Source organism: Peromyscus leucopus, chromosome 4 (genome assembly GCF_004664715.2).
Source record: "Peromyscus leucopus breed LL Stock chromosome 4, UCI_PerLeu_2.1, whole genome shotgun sequence".
Classification (NCBI taxonomy): Eukaryota; Metazoa; Chordata; class Mammalia; order Rodentia; family Cricetidae; genus Peromyscus; species Peromyscus leucopus.
The window spans coordinates 67,025,600-67,044,093 of record NC_051066.1 but is presented as its reverse complement, the minus strand read 5'-3'; the positions used below and the strand labels follow the sequence as shown (position 1 = coordinate 67,044,093).

Genomic DNA, 18,494 nt, shown 5'->3' with positions numbered 1-18,494 from the left:
GTCCGTCTCTCCAGCCCCTGTGCCGTTTCTGTTGGTTGGTTGGTTGGTTGGTTGGTCGGTAGGTTGGTTGGTCGGTTGGTCAGTCTCATGTTTCAGATGTATTTATTTACGTGTGTGAGTGTTTTGCTTGCATGTTTGTGTGCTTGGTGCCCAAGTTGGGATCCCCTGGAACTAGAGTTACAGACAGTTGTGAGCTGCCATGTGAGCAATGGGGATCAGTCCCAGCGCTTCTACAAAAACAGTAAGTCTTCTTGACCACCGAGTCATCTCTCCAGCCCCCATTCTGAGTTTTAAATCAGTGCCTCAGGCCCCAGTCTCCATCACTTTAACGTGGGCAAGGGCCACTGAAGAGACAGTTCAGTAAGAAAGGCTTTATTTTATCTAAGATTGTCTTAGTCAGTGTTCCATTGCTGAGAAGAGACACCATGACCACGGCAACTCCTATCAAAGAAAGCATTAATCGGGGCTCGCTTACATTCAGAGGTTTATCCATTACTGTCCTGGTGGGAAGCATGGCAGCACACAGGCAGACATGGTGCTGGAGAAGTAGCCAAGAGTTCTGCATCTGAATCCATAGGCAGCAGGAAGAGAAAGGCACTGGGACTGGCTTGAGCATTGAAACCCCAAACCCACTCCCAGTGACACATTTCTTCTAACAGGGCTACAGGGCCACACCTACTTCAACAAGGCCACACCTCCTAATCCGAGTCAAGTAACACCACTCCCTAATAACCAAGGATCCAAATATATGAGCCCATGAGGACCATTCAAACCACCACAATCATATATATTAAAGTTTCATGTAGGATTTTTTCTTTTTTTTTTTTTTTTCTCCGAGACAGGGTTTCTCTGTGTAGCTTTGGTACTTTTCCTGGAACTCACTCTGTAACCCAGGCTGGCCTCGAACTCATGGAGATCCACCTGCCTCTGCCTCCCAAGTGCTGGGATTAAAGGTATGGGATACCACTGCCCGACTGAATTTCTATTTTTAAAGTATATCTCTTAATTATTGTTTATGCTCCTATACTACAACTTCTGTATTTTTTAATAATTCATTAATTTATTTTATCTTATGTGCATTGGTGTTTTGCCTGCATGCATGTCTATGTGATGGTTCCAGATCCCCTGGAATTACAGACAGCTGTGAACTGCCATGTGGGTGTTGGGAATTGAACCGGGTCCCCTGGAAGAGCAGCCAGTGCTCTTAACCACTGATCCATCTCTCCAGCCCCCAATATTTTATGGGTGGAAACTGAGACCTAGCAAAGTTGTAACCAGAGGAATGTAATCAGTTCTTCATAGAACTCACACTGGGGCATTGCCTCTGTATCATGATGTATATCTAAAGTAGAATAGACTTTTTCTTTCCGAAAACGAACTGGAACCCTTCATCCTGACCATAAAACCCTATGTAAGAAAAGTCTACACATCCTCCTTTACAAAGGCTGAGTGAATTGTTCAGGTACATCAGCTCTCAAGGAAAGTCCTTTCCTCTCACTTTCAGTCACGATGAGAAGGGCTGAAGTTCATTCTCCATGTTAACTCTTTGCCTATTGAAGCATTTCTGTTCATTTTCGAGCAGGAATGGGTTTTAGTACCCAGCAGCACCTGCTGGCCCCAGAGGAATGTTCCATCTTGGTTCTGTGGTACTTGTTTGAAAGGAAAAACAGTCCTCTTTAGAAGTAAAGTAAGATTGTTGGGAATGGTGGTGCACACCTTTAATACCAGCACTCAGGAGGCAGAGGCAGGCAGATCTGAGTTCAAGGCCAGCCTGGTCTACAGAGTGAGTTCCAGGACAGCAAGGGCTACACAGTGAAACTCTTGTCTTGAGAAGCAAAAACAGTACTCTGCCTTAGACCCCCAACTTTTAACTGTCCTATCTGAGGGCCAGAAGACAGAGCAGCACCCCAAGGGTCCGAGTTAGTGTAAGGGAATCTTATGTGGCAGATCAGGTCTGTTTCAACCCCCAGTGTTGTGTAGGGATGGCCATAGTTAGCCCACAGACCTGACCAAACTGCCAGGATGTGTGTATATAATCTTTGATTGAAAATGCTGGAGAGATGGCTCAGCAGTTAAGAGCACTGACTGCCCTTCCAGAGGACCGGGTTCAATTCCCAGCACCCATATGACAGCTGACAACTGTCTATAACTCCAAGACCTGACACCCTCACATAGACATATCTGGAGGCAAACACCATGCAAATAAAACAAAAATAAATAAATAATTTGAAAAAAAGAAAAGAAAATGCCCACCTCTCTTTACATTTGTATTTGATACACACAGTTCCTGGGCAGTCGCTCTTGCTCATCCTAAACGTTGCACCAAGATCATTGCCTTGTCGGATTTAATGCTTTGCCTAGAACCCCACTGGCCAAACAGGAATAGACCAGCTACAGTTCTCACTTGGTGCTGTGCTTAGTCATAGTAAAATGTAAAGATAAAGAGTTTGCCGTCCTGCTCCTCTTTGAATACGTCCTCTGGGGAGTAGTGACTTGGCAGAGGCCAGAGTTAATAAAGGCTCAAGTATTATACCCACAAGTGTCGTTGGAAGCTATTTCTTCTCATTCCTTTTATAGGGTCATTTCTCTTTCAGTAAACTAATTATCATCTCCCTCCATTTATAATATGACACAACAGTACTGCCAAAGAAGATAACGTTTAGGAACACAGACTGTTCTCTTCTAGGCTTTGCTTGACAGCTCCTAAGACGTTAGCAATCTTCCTGTGACTGGGTACCAAGTGTTCACGGAGAGGGAAGCTGTCAGATGCCCCTCCCCCCTGCTTCCCTTCCCTCCTCTGCAGAGTAGCACTGAGAAGTATTTACTCAGCTGCGGCGGCGGCCTGGTAACAAAGCCTTCATACCCTAGGGATGGGAAGGGGTGGTGTGGTCATGCCCCAAACGATCCCTGGCCTTCCGAGCATCTCTTGGCAAAGTGTCCTGGCCGAGGGTAACTGTCATTTAGAGTGATCCTTCATAGCTCCTGCAAAAATGCACACAAAAACAATTGTGACTGAAAATTGAAGAGTCCACTCATGGTCTGTGGTGTTCTCTGGCCTCTGTGGCAGTTTCTATTGAAATCGTGCAGCTAACCAGCTAGAGGTCATCCAGCCCTCTGGGTTCCCGTGGCTTTATAGCGTTTCATTATCTCTAGCCCCGAGCCAGCACCAGCAAAGGCAGCTGACACACAGATGAGTTCAGACTGAACCTATTGTATCCCCACACTTCGAGGGCTAAAAGTCCTGGATTCACTTACTCTGAGTGAGGCAAAGATGGACCCCAAGTCCTTCCATCTGGCTCCATTCTGCTGTTCTGTGGTGATGGCGCTCAGGATCTGGCGCAGGCACCATTTCCCAGGCCTCTGAATCCACAGCCACATACCCGCACAGTTCTTGTGAGAAAATGTTGTGGAGACACATGGTGGTCTGCAGAGGATGTAGAAATGACTAAGCTGCCTTCACAGAGCTTCAGAGGCAGGAATTTCCACAGCAGAAAATCAGGCCAGATTAAAAAAAAAAAACAAAAACAAAAAAAAAAAAAAAAAAAAAACCTTCTCTCTTTCCTACAAATGAGGCCAAGTTAGCTCTTGAGTACATTGAGTATCAGTCATTTCTGACTAGATTAATTTTCTTGGCTAAAATAGCCTTGTCCATCAGTCTCTAGGATGACGATAGAGATAACAACACAAAGAGTATTTTGAATGTGGGTGCTGCTCATCTTGAAAGTGTTCACACTAGGGTTGTGCTTACAGCGAAGTGCATTCCTGTGAGGTGACCCGTTGGCTTCCTTTGGTTTTCATAGTAAAAGTGGCTATTGATTCCTTTGAAAACATTTAAGCTAACCGAACTGAGCTCTTGGTGAGAAGGTTCTAGGAATCAACAGCCTGTGTGCCCTGGCACACCGGCCATGATTTACTGGTTTACTGATAGTTGTAGTGTCTCCGAAACAGGACATTTGCCATTTTCAATTTTTGCAGCTTCTGGATTCCCACGAATACCCATTTGCAGAATACCTCTTATCCCTGGAGATTCCCCTTCTCTGTGCTCACACACTGTCTTAGTTTCTTCTCTTCTGCTGTGATAAAATACTCTTGAAGTGGAACTTAAAGGATAAAAGCTTATGTGGGTCCAGGCTCAGAAGGGATGCCGTCCAGCGGGGAAGCTGTGGTCAGGAGCAGGAACAGAGTGGAACGCCTGCCCCCAGGGACATACTTCCTCCAGCAGGTCCAGCTCCTAAAGGTCCCATAACCTTTCCAAACAGTGCCACCAGCTGGGGACCGTGTGTTCAAACCCATGAGACTGTGGGAAACATTACATGCTTAAACAGCACGGTGAGCTCTGACTTAGGTCACTGTGTGGCACGTGGTTTTATTCACTCCCTCGGTATACACTCATTGTGCTAATGTCAGAATTTAGCTGCATGTTGTAGTTCAGTCTCAATCTCAGGATTTCAAGCTTATTTTTTGTTTGTTTGTTTGGTTGGTTGGTTGGTTGGTTGGTTGGTTGGTTGGTTACTTGGGGTTTTTTTTATTGTTTTTGTTTTGTTTTGTTTTGTTTTGAGACAAGGTCTCTCTATGAAGCGCTGGCTGCCCTGGAACTGACTCTGTAGCCCAGGCTGGCCTCAAACTCACAGAAATCCACCTGCCTTTGCCTCTCAAGTGCTGAGATTAAAGACCTGTGCCACCACACCTGGCCCAGGACTTCAAGGTTAAATCAGTTAATTTTAAAATAGTAGTATAGTTTAAATAGATCAGCCACTTTGCTGATTTTTCTGATAAGGCTTCACATATATAAATAACCTCTTCTGGTGTTTTGTTTTGTTTTACAGCATCCCTATCAGGTAGGCACTGTACTGTGCACACTTTTAAGCAAGGAAGCCAAAGTGCAGAAAGAGAGGTTGTATAATTGGTCTGCCACTAAGTACTAGAACCAGGTTCTGATGACATTATGTCGTCTGGTTTCGTTAACCTCTACACCAACACAACTGCCCTAACTGACTAGTCTGCCTGCCCTGTTGACTTGGCCCACCTGAGGGTAATCTGTCAGTCATCTGGCATCAATACTAATCCTCTCATCAGAAGCTAAGGCTTCCATAAACCAGCTGGATTCCACCTGCTAGGGTGGAACTCTCATGGCCTTTGGAGTCAGATAGGCTTAGGTCTGAAGGTCTTAGGTCTAAACCACCTGTTTCCTTGAGTCAATAGTTGACCTCCCAGAGCAGAGTTTCTCTATTTCTGAAATAATCATGGCAAATACTAACAACACTCATTGAGCCAGACCCTGGTCTATGCACTTAACATTAACTCACAATTCTATGAGGCTTATACAAACATTTTATACCTGGGGGAACTGAGGTATGGAATTATGAAGTATTTTGAAGTCAATGGCAAAGCTGAAAATTTAGTCCTGAGCACTCTAATGTTTGAGCCACGGCACTGTGCAGCCTCTGAAGATGATAGAATAAAGTGGCAAGCCTCTCTGGTACTGGGCCAGGTACCCAGTTGGTAAGACTAGTAGAAGATTTTGAAGAGAGTTCAACAATTCTGACCACCCACAGGAAGAGAAGCACCAATTTGTGGAGAGGGTTCTGATTTTGATCTTATACGAAAGTCTTTCCTTTGAACTTTCAGGACCTGCTGGCTGAGCTCTCCTAATTGTGGGGGATTCCTTTAGAGAAGCATCTGTGGGTACACACCACATCCTTGCCCTTCCCTGCACCTGGGTGATGCTGAGGCTCGCAGGTGGGGGGGTGAACGCTGCGGGGCAGCCAGCAGCACAGGTGTACAGCCTGCTGTAGGCGGCCTCCCCTGGCAGGGCAGCCTCGCCAGCTCCAGCTGCGGAGCTGAGCCTCAGTATTTCCTGTTTACGGTAATTAGAACCTTTCAGTCTCAGTTTCTTACCAGAAAGATTCCAATTCACCAGGATTGTCTCCTTGATCCAGCTCACCTGGACCTGGTTATTGCTGTAGTTTGTTAGGGTCGGGGTGGGGGAGGCCAGTGCCTGAGCCCTCCCATAGCAGACGGTGAGACCAAGGTGCTGAAGTGTTAACTGGGTGAGCTCTGCAGCTCCTGCCTGGATTTGGATTCCAATTCCACCCTTGTGTACACACAGTCTGAATCCGTGTGTCTATGAAACGGGGATAAAAATAGTGACAATTAGGGTGGCAAGATGACTCAGGGTGGCTGCACAAGCCCAACCCAAGTTCGATCCCCAAACCCACACGAAGGCGGAAGGAAAGAACCAATTCCACAAAATCGTCCTGAGCCCTTCATGTGGGTTCCACACAGATGAATTTTTTTTAATCATGAAGATTAGCTGGTGTCTCACACCTCCCAGCACTCAGGAGGACACAGGCAAGATGTTCACTGCCAGTTCTAGGCCAGTCTGGCCTAAGCATGAGACTTCGCCTTTAAAATAAAAGGAATTAAGGTGAAAATCAGGTAAGATAAAGCATGTAAACCTTAAAGAGAGCAGAGTCTGACCCATAGTAAACACTCCAAACACCAGGAAGTAGTATTTTCGTTAAGCCCCTCTTGCCTTTAGAACCCCTTCACATCCTCCTGTTTCTCAGCCTCTGGGCTCCCCTCCAGGATCATAGGCCATTAGATCTTCTGAGCTTCCAAGGGCTTATCTGGGACTTGGGAGTAGGAACAATGGAGCCAGCGTCATAAGGCTGCTGTGAAGTTAAGGGCACTGATTCAAACACTGAGCACGGAGCTGGAGAACTATTCACTCTTGTTACTGTTACGCTTGTAGCACAGAAGGGCTGCTAGGAAACTCTTTGAATTTTCGGAGGGAGTGCTAAAAGCCAAAGAGGCCAGTGTGCACAAAGCCTTTGGAGTTAACAAATGCCTGAACGAGCTAGGGGCCTTCAGCCTCAGGAGCGCTTTCTGTGACTGCTGCATCCCTGTAATGCTGTGCCTGTGATGCAGGAGGCAAGTGTCAGTGGTGAATGAGTGGGTACAGAAGAGTGGAAATGAGTCTGCCAGACCGCCTGACACAGACTATCCAAGACTGAACACTATAGATTAAAGCATTCAAATGCACCAAGAAAAAAGAAAAATAAACCACCTCAGAAGGTGCCTTCCTCTCCTCTCCTGTCGTTAACCCCCAGGATTTAAAAACAAACCAAAACAACTCCAAGTGTTTGATGTTACTAAGGTCCAGACATTCTGCTAAGTACTGTAGAGATAGCATCTCTTTTGACTTCAGTCCTGAAAAGTGAGCACAGGCGTCCCCAGCTTACTGCAGAGAGCCGGAGATGGGGAGATGAAGCCCTCTGCCTGGGGTTCCATACCTGAGCCAGCCAGGCAGTGGTTGGATTTTGGAACCAGTCTTTCCGCTTGTGGTAGGTACCCCATCTCCAGAGGGCCAGGGTGGCTCTCCCTTGCAATCCCTGGCCTTGATGTTATCTGACCACTGCCCTAATTGAATCTGAACTGCTCTCACACGACAAAGCTGTTGGCTTGTATTTCCCTAGGTCTCGATGACCGCCTTCCTCACCCAGCCCTGGGGAGAGTCAGCTCCAGAAGTGGTGGGCAGGGCATCTCCTGGCTTTAGGAGTTCTAAGAGTCTTTGTCACATTAGAGAGGTAAAAGTAGTTTATATAAATTAGCCCTCCACCCGTGGGAAACAAGTATTTGAACTGTGTGAGTTCGAACAACAGCAAGAACCTAAAGGGAGCTGGGAGATCGCTCAGTCGGTGCTTGCCTCACAAGCGTGAGGACCTGAGTTCAATCCCCGGAACAGATGTACACATACAGAGACCCTAATGAGGAGCTGAGGGGTGTTCCTCAGTGGTAGCACACTTGTGTAGGATGTCTGAGTTTGGCCCCTGAGCACCTTAAAAACAAGAGAAAGGGGCCTCAGCTCTGGAACCCGGGAGGCAGAGACTAATTCCTCCCCCACTTGAACTCTTCTGCGTGTTACCATAGACGTCTTCCCAAGGTGAGTGTCCGGGCGATTTGAAATGTATACTAATTCCTGTGCAGTCCGTGGCCACACTGCAGCAACAGTGTCAAAGGTTAGCATAGAAAAGCCGTTGATTCAAAGGTAGTGCTGTCAGGAAGCGCCCTCCTCCCAGTTCTGGAGGGAGAGCAGAGCCCGCTTCTCCTCTGCCCTCCATCACTCCTGCTCCTCACGCCAAGCGGGGACACTGAGCAGCTATTACTCCTGTGCTTGAAGAATATAACTTCTGCCAGACTGCCTGGGGTCAATGAGTGAGAAAAGAGTGTGCGGCCCATGAAGCCAAGGTCAAGGCCGCAAACGCCCTCTTGATCCCCTGACCTACACTGACGCTGAGTCTGTTCTTCTGGTGCCTCCGCCTTTGGCACTGTGGTTAGGTTAACTCTGTGCCCCCACCTTGAAGTGAGCTTTGATGAAAAAGAGGTTGGAGCCCAGGCCTGACCCTGGAGATTTGGGGTTTGGTAGAAAAGTACCAAGCAAACGAGCAGGGACAAGAGATCTGGATTCCTGTGGCTTGGGCTAACTTAGGTCCAAGAAACCAAGTGCCCATGATAATCATCCTTGTTCCTCAGCTTAACCATAGCCTCCTCCCACTTAGAGCTGCAGCCGGGTTGCTGTTGTTTCTCCGTGAGCAGGGCTTCCATGTTTGAAAGCCTCTGCTCCTTGGGAATTCTTGAAGACTGCTGTGGCCTGGCTGATGCAAAGCCTTGGTTGTAGCACAGGCTGCAGCAAAACAGCTGGGAAGCATAGGTGTGGGTCCTCTCTCGGGACCTGGGAACCTCTGAGATTTGCCTCTTTGGCAAATGTGACCCACAAAACTCCTGGCACCTCTCTCCCACAGCACTGATCTGTAGATCAGGGATTATTTGTTTGCCACAATTGTGTATCTTGGACTTCGTCTTGGCCTCCTATAACAACAGGATGACCAGATAGGTGTGCAGGCATCCCAAAGAAGTCAGCCTGCTGCGGTCCTCAGGGGCAGACCAACCAGGTCTGTGCTGTGTGTTCCTCCACACTCTTCTCCTCTCTACCCGCTCCCATGCATGCAACATGTTTGCCTTACTGCCTGTTGATGGTTTGTAGATGGCGTTTGGGGCCATGCGGTGGTAAATATTGCCATGCCAGAGACTTTGAACAGACTCAAACAGCTTTGGCATGACTCATCCACCCAGTTTTGGAGTCAGGGAAAACCGGGGTAGCAAGACTGATGGTGTTTTCTTATTTCCTGTCCTCACTTGGCCAGTTCTCAAACCAACAGAGAGAGCCCCTTTGGTTGGAACGCTGTAACTAGTGCCTCACCCAGGGGTGGCGTGGTAGAGATAGATACCACTCCTGAAATCTCACCTCTTGGGCCAGCTGTTGTGCACGCCTTTAATCCCAGCACTCAAGAGGCAGAGAGAGGTGGATCCCTGTTAGTTTGAGGCCAGCCTGGTCTACACAGTTCCAGACCAGCCAGAGCTACAGAGCGAGACCTTGTGGTCAAAAGAAAGAAAAAAAGAAAAGAGACAAGAAAAGCCTCACTCTTTACACTGACCTTGCCTTTCAAACCGCAGCAGCATTCTAACAAGACTGGGCGTGAAACCCATGAGATAACCAAAAGGTGGGCAGACCCTGAACTGGGGTCCTAATGAGGTCCTTTCCATTGCACCACAGATTTGCTGACCATGAGGGAGTACCACTGTCTGCTGCAGTTACTGTGCCCGGACTTCCCACTGGAGCTCACGCAGAAAGCAGCCAGGTACGTGGGTCCCAAGTCCTCGTCTTCAAGCCCGCTGCACTCTGGGGGTGAAAGCTGCTCAGAGAAACCAAGACAGCATATCTCAGAAAAGGCATGGGAAGCCAGGCAGTGGTGGCACATGGCTGTGTCCCAGCACTCAGGAGGCAGAGGCAGGCGGATCTCTGAGGTCAAGGCCACACTGGTCTACAGAGTGAGTTCCAGGATAGCCAGGGCTACACAGAGAAACTCTGGGGGTGGGGAGCATTAAGAGAGAAACTGGCCTTCAAGTCTCTTGTGCGTTTGCCCCCAGATATCATACTTTGTGTTTCCTAAGGGAAACCAAACCATCCTTTGTGCTTTTACAGGGAACCTTGGGGTCTGAAGACAGACTCTGAGGGTAGTGAAATAAAAACACAGGGCCGGCTGGGCAGTGGTGGCACACGCCTTTAATCCCAGCACTTGGGAGGCAGAGGCGGGCAGATCTCTGTGATTTTGAGGCCAGCCTGGTCTACAGAGTGAGTTCCAGGACAGGCTCCAAAGCTACAGAGAAACCCTGTCTCGAAGAAAAAACAAAAAAAAACAAAAAAACAGAGCCACACAAATGCATGCACACACACACACACACACACACACACACACACACACACACACACACGAGGGTATTCTGAGTAAGAGGAGCAAGAGTGGATGATAATTTATAATACAGAGGTTGAGGGCAGGGCCTGGAAAGGCATGGAAGGGCTAAACCCCCACTGCAGGAGGAACAGATAGTGTGGTGTATGCTAAAGAAGGCTTCCAGGTTTGAGGTTAGCCCAGAACTGTGGTAAGCAGAGAGTGATCGGGCCCTAAATCCTGTGTTTGGTTTTACTATCACTCACCTTTTTTTTTAACCAAATGAAGTAGTTGATTACCTAAATTAACTTAATCATTTAACACAAATCTGAGGTAGGTTTGCATATTCAAGCTGAGCAAAAGATTTTATTTTCTGAAAAGTTCCCAGTTTCCAAAATAAGTCATATTGCAATCATCCATGTTCCTTGCCCCACCTCAGTTTACTTATTTTAGTTATGTCTGTCCCCGTGAAGATTCCTCTAGGTGTTCCCACATGCCCTGCCATACTGAAAAGCAGCCGAAGTACAAAGAGGTTAACTCCCTTAAGTAAACTGACGGATAACTCTGGCGAGTAGCAGAGTGAGTGGCCCAGCTGGCCACAGCCAGGAGACTTGGAATGCAGCCTCTTCACTGGCCTCTGTGTGGGGCACCAGCTCTGCCCGGAGAGTTGGCTTCTTAAACCAAAGGCCCAGTGGCTCTGCTCTATCAGACGCACCTTGCTCCTCCAGACGCCCCGGCTCATTCTCTCCATAGACCTGGAGGATGGGAAGTTGGAGGCACTAGCAGCAGGACCCAGCGTCTTTCTGGGAAAGGACATTTTGTATTCAAGGCTCATGAACTGCTTTTGCTAATAATGTGTACAGTTTACAGAAAATTGTGTGCCCTCCCACCCCCATTGTTCACTGAACTCACCTTCTCCAGTGACCACTAGTAAAAGTTCTAAGGCAGGGTTTAGTGTTTTCATTAACCTGCAATCCCAAGGGAGTTTGGGTTTTTCTTGTGTTTGGTTTTGTGTCTTTTGAGACAGTCTCTTTCAGTGTATCCTCCTGCCTCAGCCACCTCAGTTCTGGGATTATAGTAATGCACTATCAGGCCTAGTTTAAATTGTGTATTAGTTGAAAGGGCAAAAGAAGGGCTGGAGATATGGCTCATTGTAGCTAGAGTTTTTCTGCCTTGCCCACAGTCAGGACAAATCTCTGTCACCCGCCAGTCCCACAGCTGCTCAGACCCAACCAAGTAAACACAGAGACTTATATTGCTTACAAACTGTATGGCCGTGGCAGGCTTCTTGCTAACTGTCCTTATAGCTTAAATTAATCCATTTTCATAAATCTATACCTTGCCACGTGGCTTGTGGCTTACCAGCATCTTCACATTCTGCTTGTCCTGGTGGCGGCTGGCAGTGACTCCTTCTGCCTTCCTGTTCTTTCTTTTCTCCTCTCTGTTAGTCCCGCCTATACTTCCTGCCTAGCCACTGGCCAATTAGTGTTTTATTTATTGACCAATCAGAGTAATTTGACATACAGACCATCCCACAGCACTCAGTGGTTAAGAGCACTGGCTGCTCTTCTAGAGGACCTGGGTTCAATTCCCAGTATCCACATGGCAGCTCACAACTGTCTGTAACTCCAACTCCAAGGGATCCAATACCCTCATATAGGCAAACCAATGTACATGAAATAAAAATAAATCATTTTTTTTGATATATATTTTTTATTTTACAATACCATTCAATTCTACATATCAGCCATGGGTTCCCCTATTCTCCCCCTCCCACGCCCTCCCCTTACCCCAGCCCACCCTCCATTCCCACCTCCTCCAGGACAAGTCCTCCCCGAGGACTGTGATCAACTTGGTAGACTCAGTCCAGGGAGGTCCAGTCCCTTCCTCCCAGACTAAGCCAAGTGTCCCTGCATAAGTTCCTGGTTTCAAACAGCCAATTCATGCATTGAGCACAGGACTTGGTCCCACTGCCTAGATGCCTCCCAAACTGATCAAGCCAATCAACTGTCTCACCTATTCAGAGGGCCTGATCCAGCTGGGAGCCCCTCAGCCTTTGGTTCATAGTTCATGTGTTTCTATTCATTTGGCTATTTTTTTTCAATAATTGAGTAAAACTGAAATTTATTATAAGCCACAGTCGTCCTAGGGACCTCCATGCTATATATATATATAGCCTTTATGGTTCTATGGGTTGTGGTCTGATTGTTCATTTTATATCTAGAATCCACCAATGAGTGAGTACATACCATAACTGTCTTTCTGGGTTTGGGTTACCTCACTCAGGATGATTTTTTCTAGTTCCATCCATTTGCCTGCAAATTTCATGCTTTCATTGTTTTTCTCTGCTGAGTAGTACTCCATTGTGTATATGTACCACATTTTTTTTCATCCATTCTTCCGTTGATGGGCATCTAGGCTGTTTCCAGGTTCTGGCTATTACAAATAGTGCTGCTATGAACATAGATGAGCATGTATCTTTATGGTATGTATCAGCATTCTTTGGGTATATGCCCAAGAGTGGTATGGCTGGGTCTTGAGGTAGTTCGATTCCTAATTTTCTGAGAAAGCGCCATACTGATTTCCACAGTGGTTGTACAAGTTTACATTCCCACCAACAGTGGAGGAGTGTTCCCTTTGCTCCACATCCTCTCCAACATTGGTTGTCATTGGTGTTTTTGATCTTAGCCATTCTAACAGGTGTAAGGTGGTATCTCAGAGTCGTTTTGATTTGCATTTCTCTGATGATTAAGGATGTTGAGCATTTCTTTAAATGTCTTTCAGCCATTTGTAGTTCTTGTTTTGTGAATTCTCTGTTTAGCTCTTTAGCCCATTTTTTAATTGGACTGTTCAGTGCTTTGATGTCTAGTTTCTTGAGTTCTTTATATATTGTGGAGATCAATCCTCTGTCAGATGTGGGGTTGGTGAAGATCTTTTCCCAATCTGTTGGCTGTCTTTTTGTCTTATTGACTGTGTCTTTTGCCCTGCAAAAGCTTCTCAGTTTTGAGAGGTCCCATTTATTAATGGTTGTGCTCAGGTTCTGTGCTGTCGGTGTTTTATTTAGGAAATGGTCTCCAGTGCCAATGCGTTCAAGAGTGCTTCCTATTTTCTTTTCTATTAAGCTTAGTGTAACTGGATTTATGTTTAGGTCTTTGATCCACTTGGACTTGAGTTTTGTGCATGGTGACAGATATGGATCTATTTGTAATCTTTTACATATTGACATCCAGTTATGCCAGCACCATTTGTTGAAGATACTTTCTTTGTTCCATTGTATAGTTTTGGCTCCTTTGTCAAAAACCAGGTGTTCATATGTGCATGGATTAATGTCAGGGTCTTCAATTCGATTCCATTGGTCCGTATGTCTGTTTTTATACCAGTACCAAGCTGTTTTTATTACTATGGCTCTATAGTAGAGTTTGAGGTCCGGGATGGTGATGCCTCCAAGGGTTGCTTTATCATATAGGATTCTTTTAGCTATCCTGGGTCTTTTGTTTTTCCATATAAAGTTGAGTATTTTTCTTTCCAAGTCTGTGAAGAATTGTGTTGGGATTTTGATGGGGATTGCATTGAATCTGTAGATTGCTTTTGGTAGGATTGCCATTTTTACTATGTTAATCCTACCTACCCATGAGCATGGGAGATCCTTCCATTTTCTGATATCTTCTTCAATTTCTTTCTTTAGAGATTTAAAGTTCTTATCAAAAAGGTCTTTCACTTGTTTAGTTAGTGTTATCCCAAGGTATTTTATATTATTTGTGGCTATTGTAAAGGGTGATGTTTCTCTGACTTCTTTCTCAGCCCTTTTATCACTTGTGTATAGGAGGGCTACTGATTTTTTTGAGTTGATCTTGTATCCTGCACTTTACTGAAGGAGTTTATCAGCTGTAGAAGTTCCCTGGTAGAGTTTTTGGGGTCACTTATGTATACTATCATATCATCTGCAAATAGTGAAAGTTTGACTTCTTCCTTGCCAATTTGTATCCCTTTGATCTCCTTTTCTTGTCTTATTGCTCTAGCTAGAACTTCTAGTACTATATTGAATAAATATGGGGAGAGTGGACAGCCTTGTCTTGTTCCTGAATTTAGTGGTATCGCTTTGAGTTTCTCTCCATTTAATTTGATGTTTGCTGTTGGCTTGCTATAAATTGCTTTTATTATGTTTAGAAATGTTCCTTGTATTCCTATTCTTTCTAAGACCTTTATCATGAAGGGGTGTTGGATTTTGTCAAAGGCTTTTTCAGCATCTAGGGAGATGATCATGTGGTTTTTTTCTTTCAGTTTGTTTATATGGTGTATTACATTGACTGATTTCCGTATGTTGAACCATCCTTGCATCCCTGGGATGAATCCTACTTGGTCATGATGGATGATTGTTTTGATGTATTCTTGGATTCGGTTTGCAATATTTTGTTGAGTATTTTTGCATCAATGTTCATGAGGGAGATTGGTCTGTAGTTCTCTTTCTTTGTTGCATCTTTGTGTGGTTTGGGTATCAGGGTAATTGTAGCCTCATAAAAAGAGTTTGGTAGTGTTCCTTCTGTTTCTATTGTGTGGAACACTTTGAAGAGGATTGGTATTAGTTCTACTTTGAAAGTCTGGTAGAATTCTGCACTGAAACCATCTGGTCCTGGGCTTTTTTTAGTTGGGAGACTTTTGATGACTGTTTCTATTTCTTTAGGGGTTATTGGTCTATTTAAATGGTTTATCTGGTCTTGATTTAATTTTGGTATTTGGTATTTATCCAGAAAATTGTCCATTTCTTCCTGGTTTTCCATTTTTGTGGCGTACAGGTTTTTGAAGTATGATCTGATGATTCTCTGGATTTCCTCATTGTCTGTTGTTATGTCTCCCTTTTCATTTCTGATTTTGTGAATTTGGGTGCTCTCTCTTTGCCTTTTGGTTAATTTGGCTAGTGGTTTGTCTATCTTGTTGATTTTTTCAAAGAACCAACTCTTTGTTTCATTGATTTTTTGTATTGTTCTCTTGTTTTCTATTTCGTTGATTTCAGACCTCAATTTGATTATTTCCTGGCGTCTATTTCTCCTGGGTGAGTTTGTTTCTTTTTGTTCTAGAGCTTTCAGTTGTGCTGTTAATTCCTTGGTATGGGATTGCTCCATCTTCTTTATGTGTGCATTTAGAGCTATGAATTTTCCTCTTAGCACTGCTTTCATAGTGTCCATAAGTTTGGGTATGTTGTACTTTCATTTTCATTGAATTCTAGGAACTCTTTAATTTCTGTCTTTATTTCTTCCTGACCCATTGATGTTTCAGGTGGGCATTATTCAGTTTCCATGAGTTTGTGGGTTTTCTATACTTTTTGTTGTTATTGAGTTTAATTTTAAGGCATGGTGGTCTGATAAGATACAGGAGGTTATTCCAATTTTTTTGTATCTGTTGAGATTTGTTTTGTGTCCAAGCATGTGGTCAATTTTTGAGAAGGTTCCATGGGGTGCTGAGAAGAAGGTATATTCTTTTGTGTTAGGATGGAATATTCTGTAGATATCTATTAGGTCCATTTGAGTCATAACATCTGTTAGGTCCTTTATTTCTTTGTTAAGTTTCAGTCTGGTAGATCTATCTTTTGGCGAGAGTGGTGTGTTAAAATCTCCCACTACTAATGTGTGGGGTTTGATGTTCGTTTTAAACTTTAGTAGTGTTTCTTTTATGAATGTGGGTGCTTTTGTATTTGGAGCATAAATGTTTAGAATCGAGACTTCATCTTGGTGGATTTTTCCTGTGATGAATATGTAATGTCCATCCTGGTCTCTTTTGATTGATTTTAATTTGAAGTCTATTTTATTAGATATTAGGATAGCTACACCAGCTTGTTTCTTAGGTCCATTTGCTTGGAAAACCTTTTCCCAGCCCTTTACTCGGAGGTAGTGTCTGTCTTTGGAGTTAAGGTGTGTTTCTTGTATGCAGCATATGGATGGGTCCTGTTTTCTTATCCATTCTGTTAGCCTGTGTCTTTTTATAGGTGAGTTGAGACCATTGATATTGATGGATATTAATGACCAGTGATTGTTAATTCCTGTTATTTTTTTTGGTTGTGTTGTGTTGTCCTTCTGTGGTGTATGTTGGTGTAGGATTATCTATTGCTTGATTTTTCATGGATGTGTTTAGCTTCTTTGGGTTGAATTTTCCCTTCTAGTGCTTTCTGTAGGGCTGGGTTTGTGGACAGGTATTGATTAAATCTGGTTTTATCCTGGAATATTTTGTTTACTCCGCCTATGGTGATTGAGAGTTTTGCTGGGTATAATAGTCTGGGTTGGCATCCGTGGTCTCTTAGTGTCTGCATGAGGTTTGTCCATGATCTTCTAGCTTTCATAGTCTCTATTGAGTAGTCTGGTGTTATTCTGATGGGTTTGCCTTTATATGTTACTTGGTCCTTTTCCTTTGCAGCTCTTAATATTTTTTCATTATTCTGTGTGTTTAGTGTTTTGATTATTATGTGGCGAGGGGACTTTTTTTTTGGATCCAGCTATTCGGTGTTCTGTAAGCTTCTTGTATCTTCATAGGTATTTCTTTCTTTAGGTTAGGAAAGTTTTCTTCTATGATTTTGTTGAATATATTTTCTGTGCCTTTGAGTTGGTATTCTTCTCCTTCTTCTATCCCTATTATTCTTAGGTTTGGTCTTTTCATGGTGTCCCAAATTTCCTGGACGTTTTGTGTTAGGATTTTTTTGTCTTTATTGTTTTCTTTGACTGACGAATCTATTTTCTCTATCATGTCTTCAGCGTCAGAGATTCTCTGTTCCATTTCTTGCAATCGGTTGGTTATGCTTGTTTCTGTAGTTCCTGTTCGTTTTGTCAGGGTTTCTATTTCCAGCATTCCCTCAGCATGTGTTTTCTTTATTGTCTCAAATTCATTTTTCAGATCTTGGAATGTTTCTTTCATCTGTTTAATTGCTTTTTCTTGGCTTGATTTGATTTCTTCCCATTTTTTGTTCGTTTTTTCTTCCATTTCTTTAAGGGAGTTTTTTATTTCCTCTTTAATGGAGTTTTTCATTTCCTCTTTAAGGGAAGTTTTTATTTCCTCTTTAAGGGAGTTTTTTATTTCCTCTTTAAGGAAAGTTTTTATTTCCTCTTTAAGGTAGTTTTTTCAATTCCTCTTTAAGGAAAGTTTTTATTTCCTCATTGAGGGAATGTTTTATTTCTTCTTTAAGGGCCTCTATCATCTTCTTAATGTCATTTTTAGGGTTGATTTCTTCTGTTTCTTCTGTCATGGTATGTTTAGGTCTTGCAGGTGTAGAATCACTAGGTTCTGATGTTGCCATATAGGTCTTTATGTTGTTGCCTGTATTTTTGCACTGGCGTCTACTCATCTCTTCCTCTGTGAGGTGCAGGTGGTGTCTGTGTCTGAGAGTGCCTCTCTTGTTCTAATTTTTAGTCTTGGTTTAGTAGTGGTTCTTGGTTAAATTGGTGCTATTGGGCTATTTCTTCAGGGGCAGCTGATTTCGATCGGTGAATTATATACTTATGATTCTGGTGATTTGGTTTGGTGTCTGGGTAGCGCCTTCTTCTGTGTTCCCAGGTCACGTTTTGTTCATTTGTCAACTCCTCAGCTGATCTTGATTCCTCAGACTTTAAACTGTAGGCATCTGAATCCTCTCCCAGATGGGTTTCAGCTGAGCAGGGTAGTCTCACCAACACCTCCAAATTGTTGGGTTTCACAGGATCGGCAGCTGGGCCCTGGGTTGTTCTCAGACGGAGTGTTCAGATTCGTTCTGGTTCTGACCCACCGAGATAGCTTCTTCCCCAGATGTTGGGGTTAGGGGCGTCCCTGTTCCAAGCTGCGTCTGCTTGTCTCCGTCCTGGGCCTGTTTACCTCTGCAGTCCGCCACCGGGCCTGTATGTCCTGTCAGCTGCCGCTGGGCTGTCTGCTCTGGAGGCCGCCACCGGGCCTGAATGTCTCTGCAGGCTGCAGCCGGGACTGAATGTCCCTGTCGGCTGCTGCCGCCGGGACTGAATGTCCCTGTCGGCCGCTGCCGCCGGGACTGAATGTCCCTGTTGGCCGCTGCCGCCGGGCCCGTTTACCTCAGCGGGCCACTGCTGGGCCGTCTACCTCCACAGGCCGCCGCCACAGGCCTACCTGCGTCTGCTTCTCTCTGCCACTGGGCCTGTCTACCCCTGTGGGCCGCCGCTGGGCCTGAATGTCTCTGCCAGCTGCCGCCGGGCCTGAATGTCCCTGTCGGCCGCT

The 18,494-nt window shown here is 44.8% G+C and overlaps 1 protein-coding gene across 5 annotated transcripts in view; it reads left to right on the top strand.

The window, feature by feature from the left end:
• The window catches only part of C4H11orf49 (chromosome 4 C11orf49 homolog), a 171,383-nt gene that overhangs the window by 129,138 nt on the left and 23,751 nt on the right, over positions 1-18,494 (top strand). For all 5 annotated transcript variants that reach the window (XM_037204990.1, XM_028878909.2, XM_028878910.2 and 2 more), the window contains one exon: positions 9,617-9,701. In XM_037204990.1, coding sequence (XP_037060885.1) covers positions 9,617-9,701 — 85 coding nt within the window. The remainder of the gene's footprint in view (positions 1-9,616; positions 9,702-18,494) is intronic.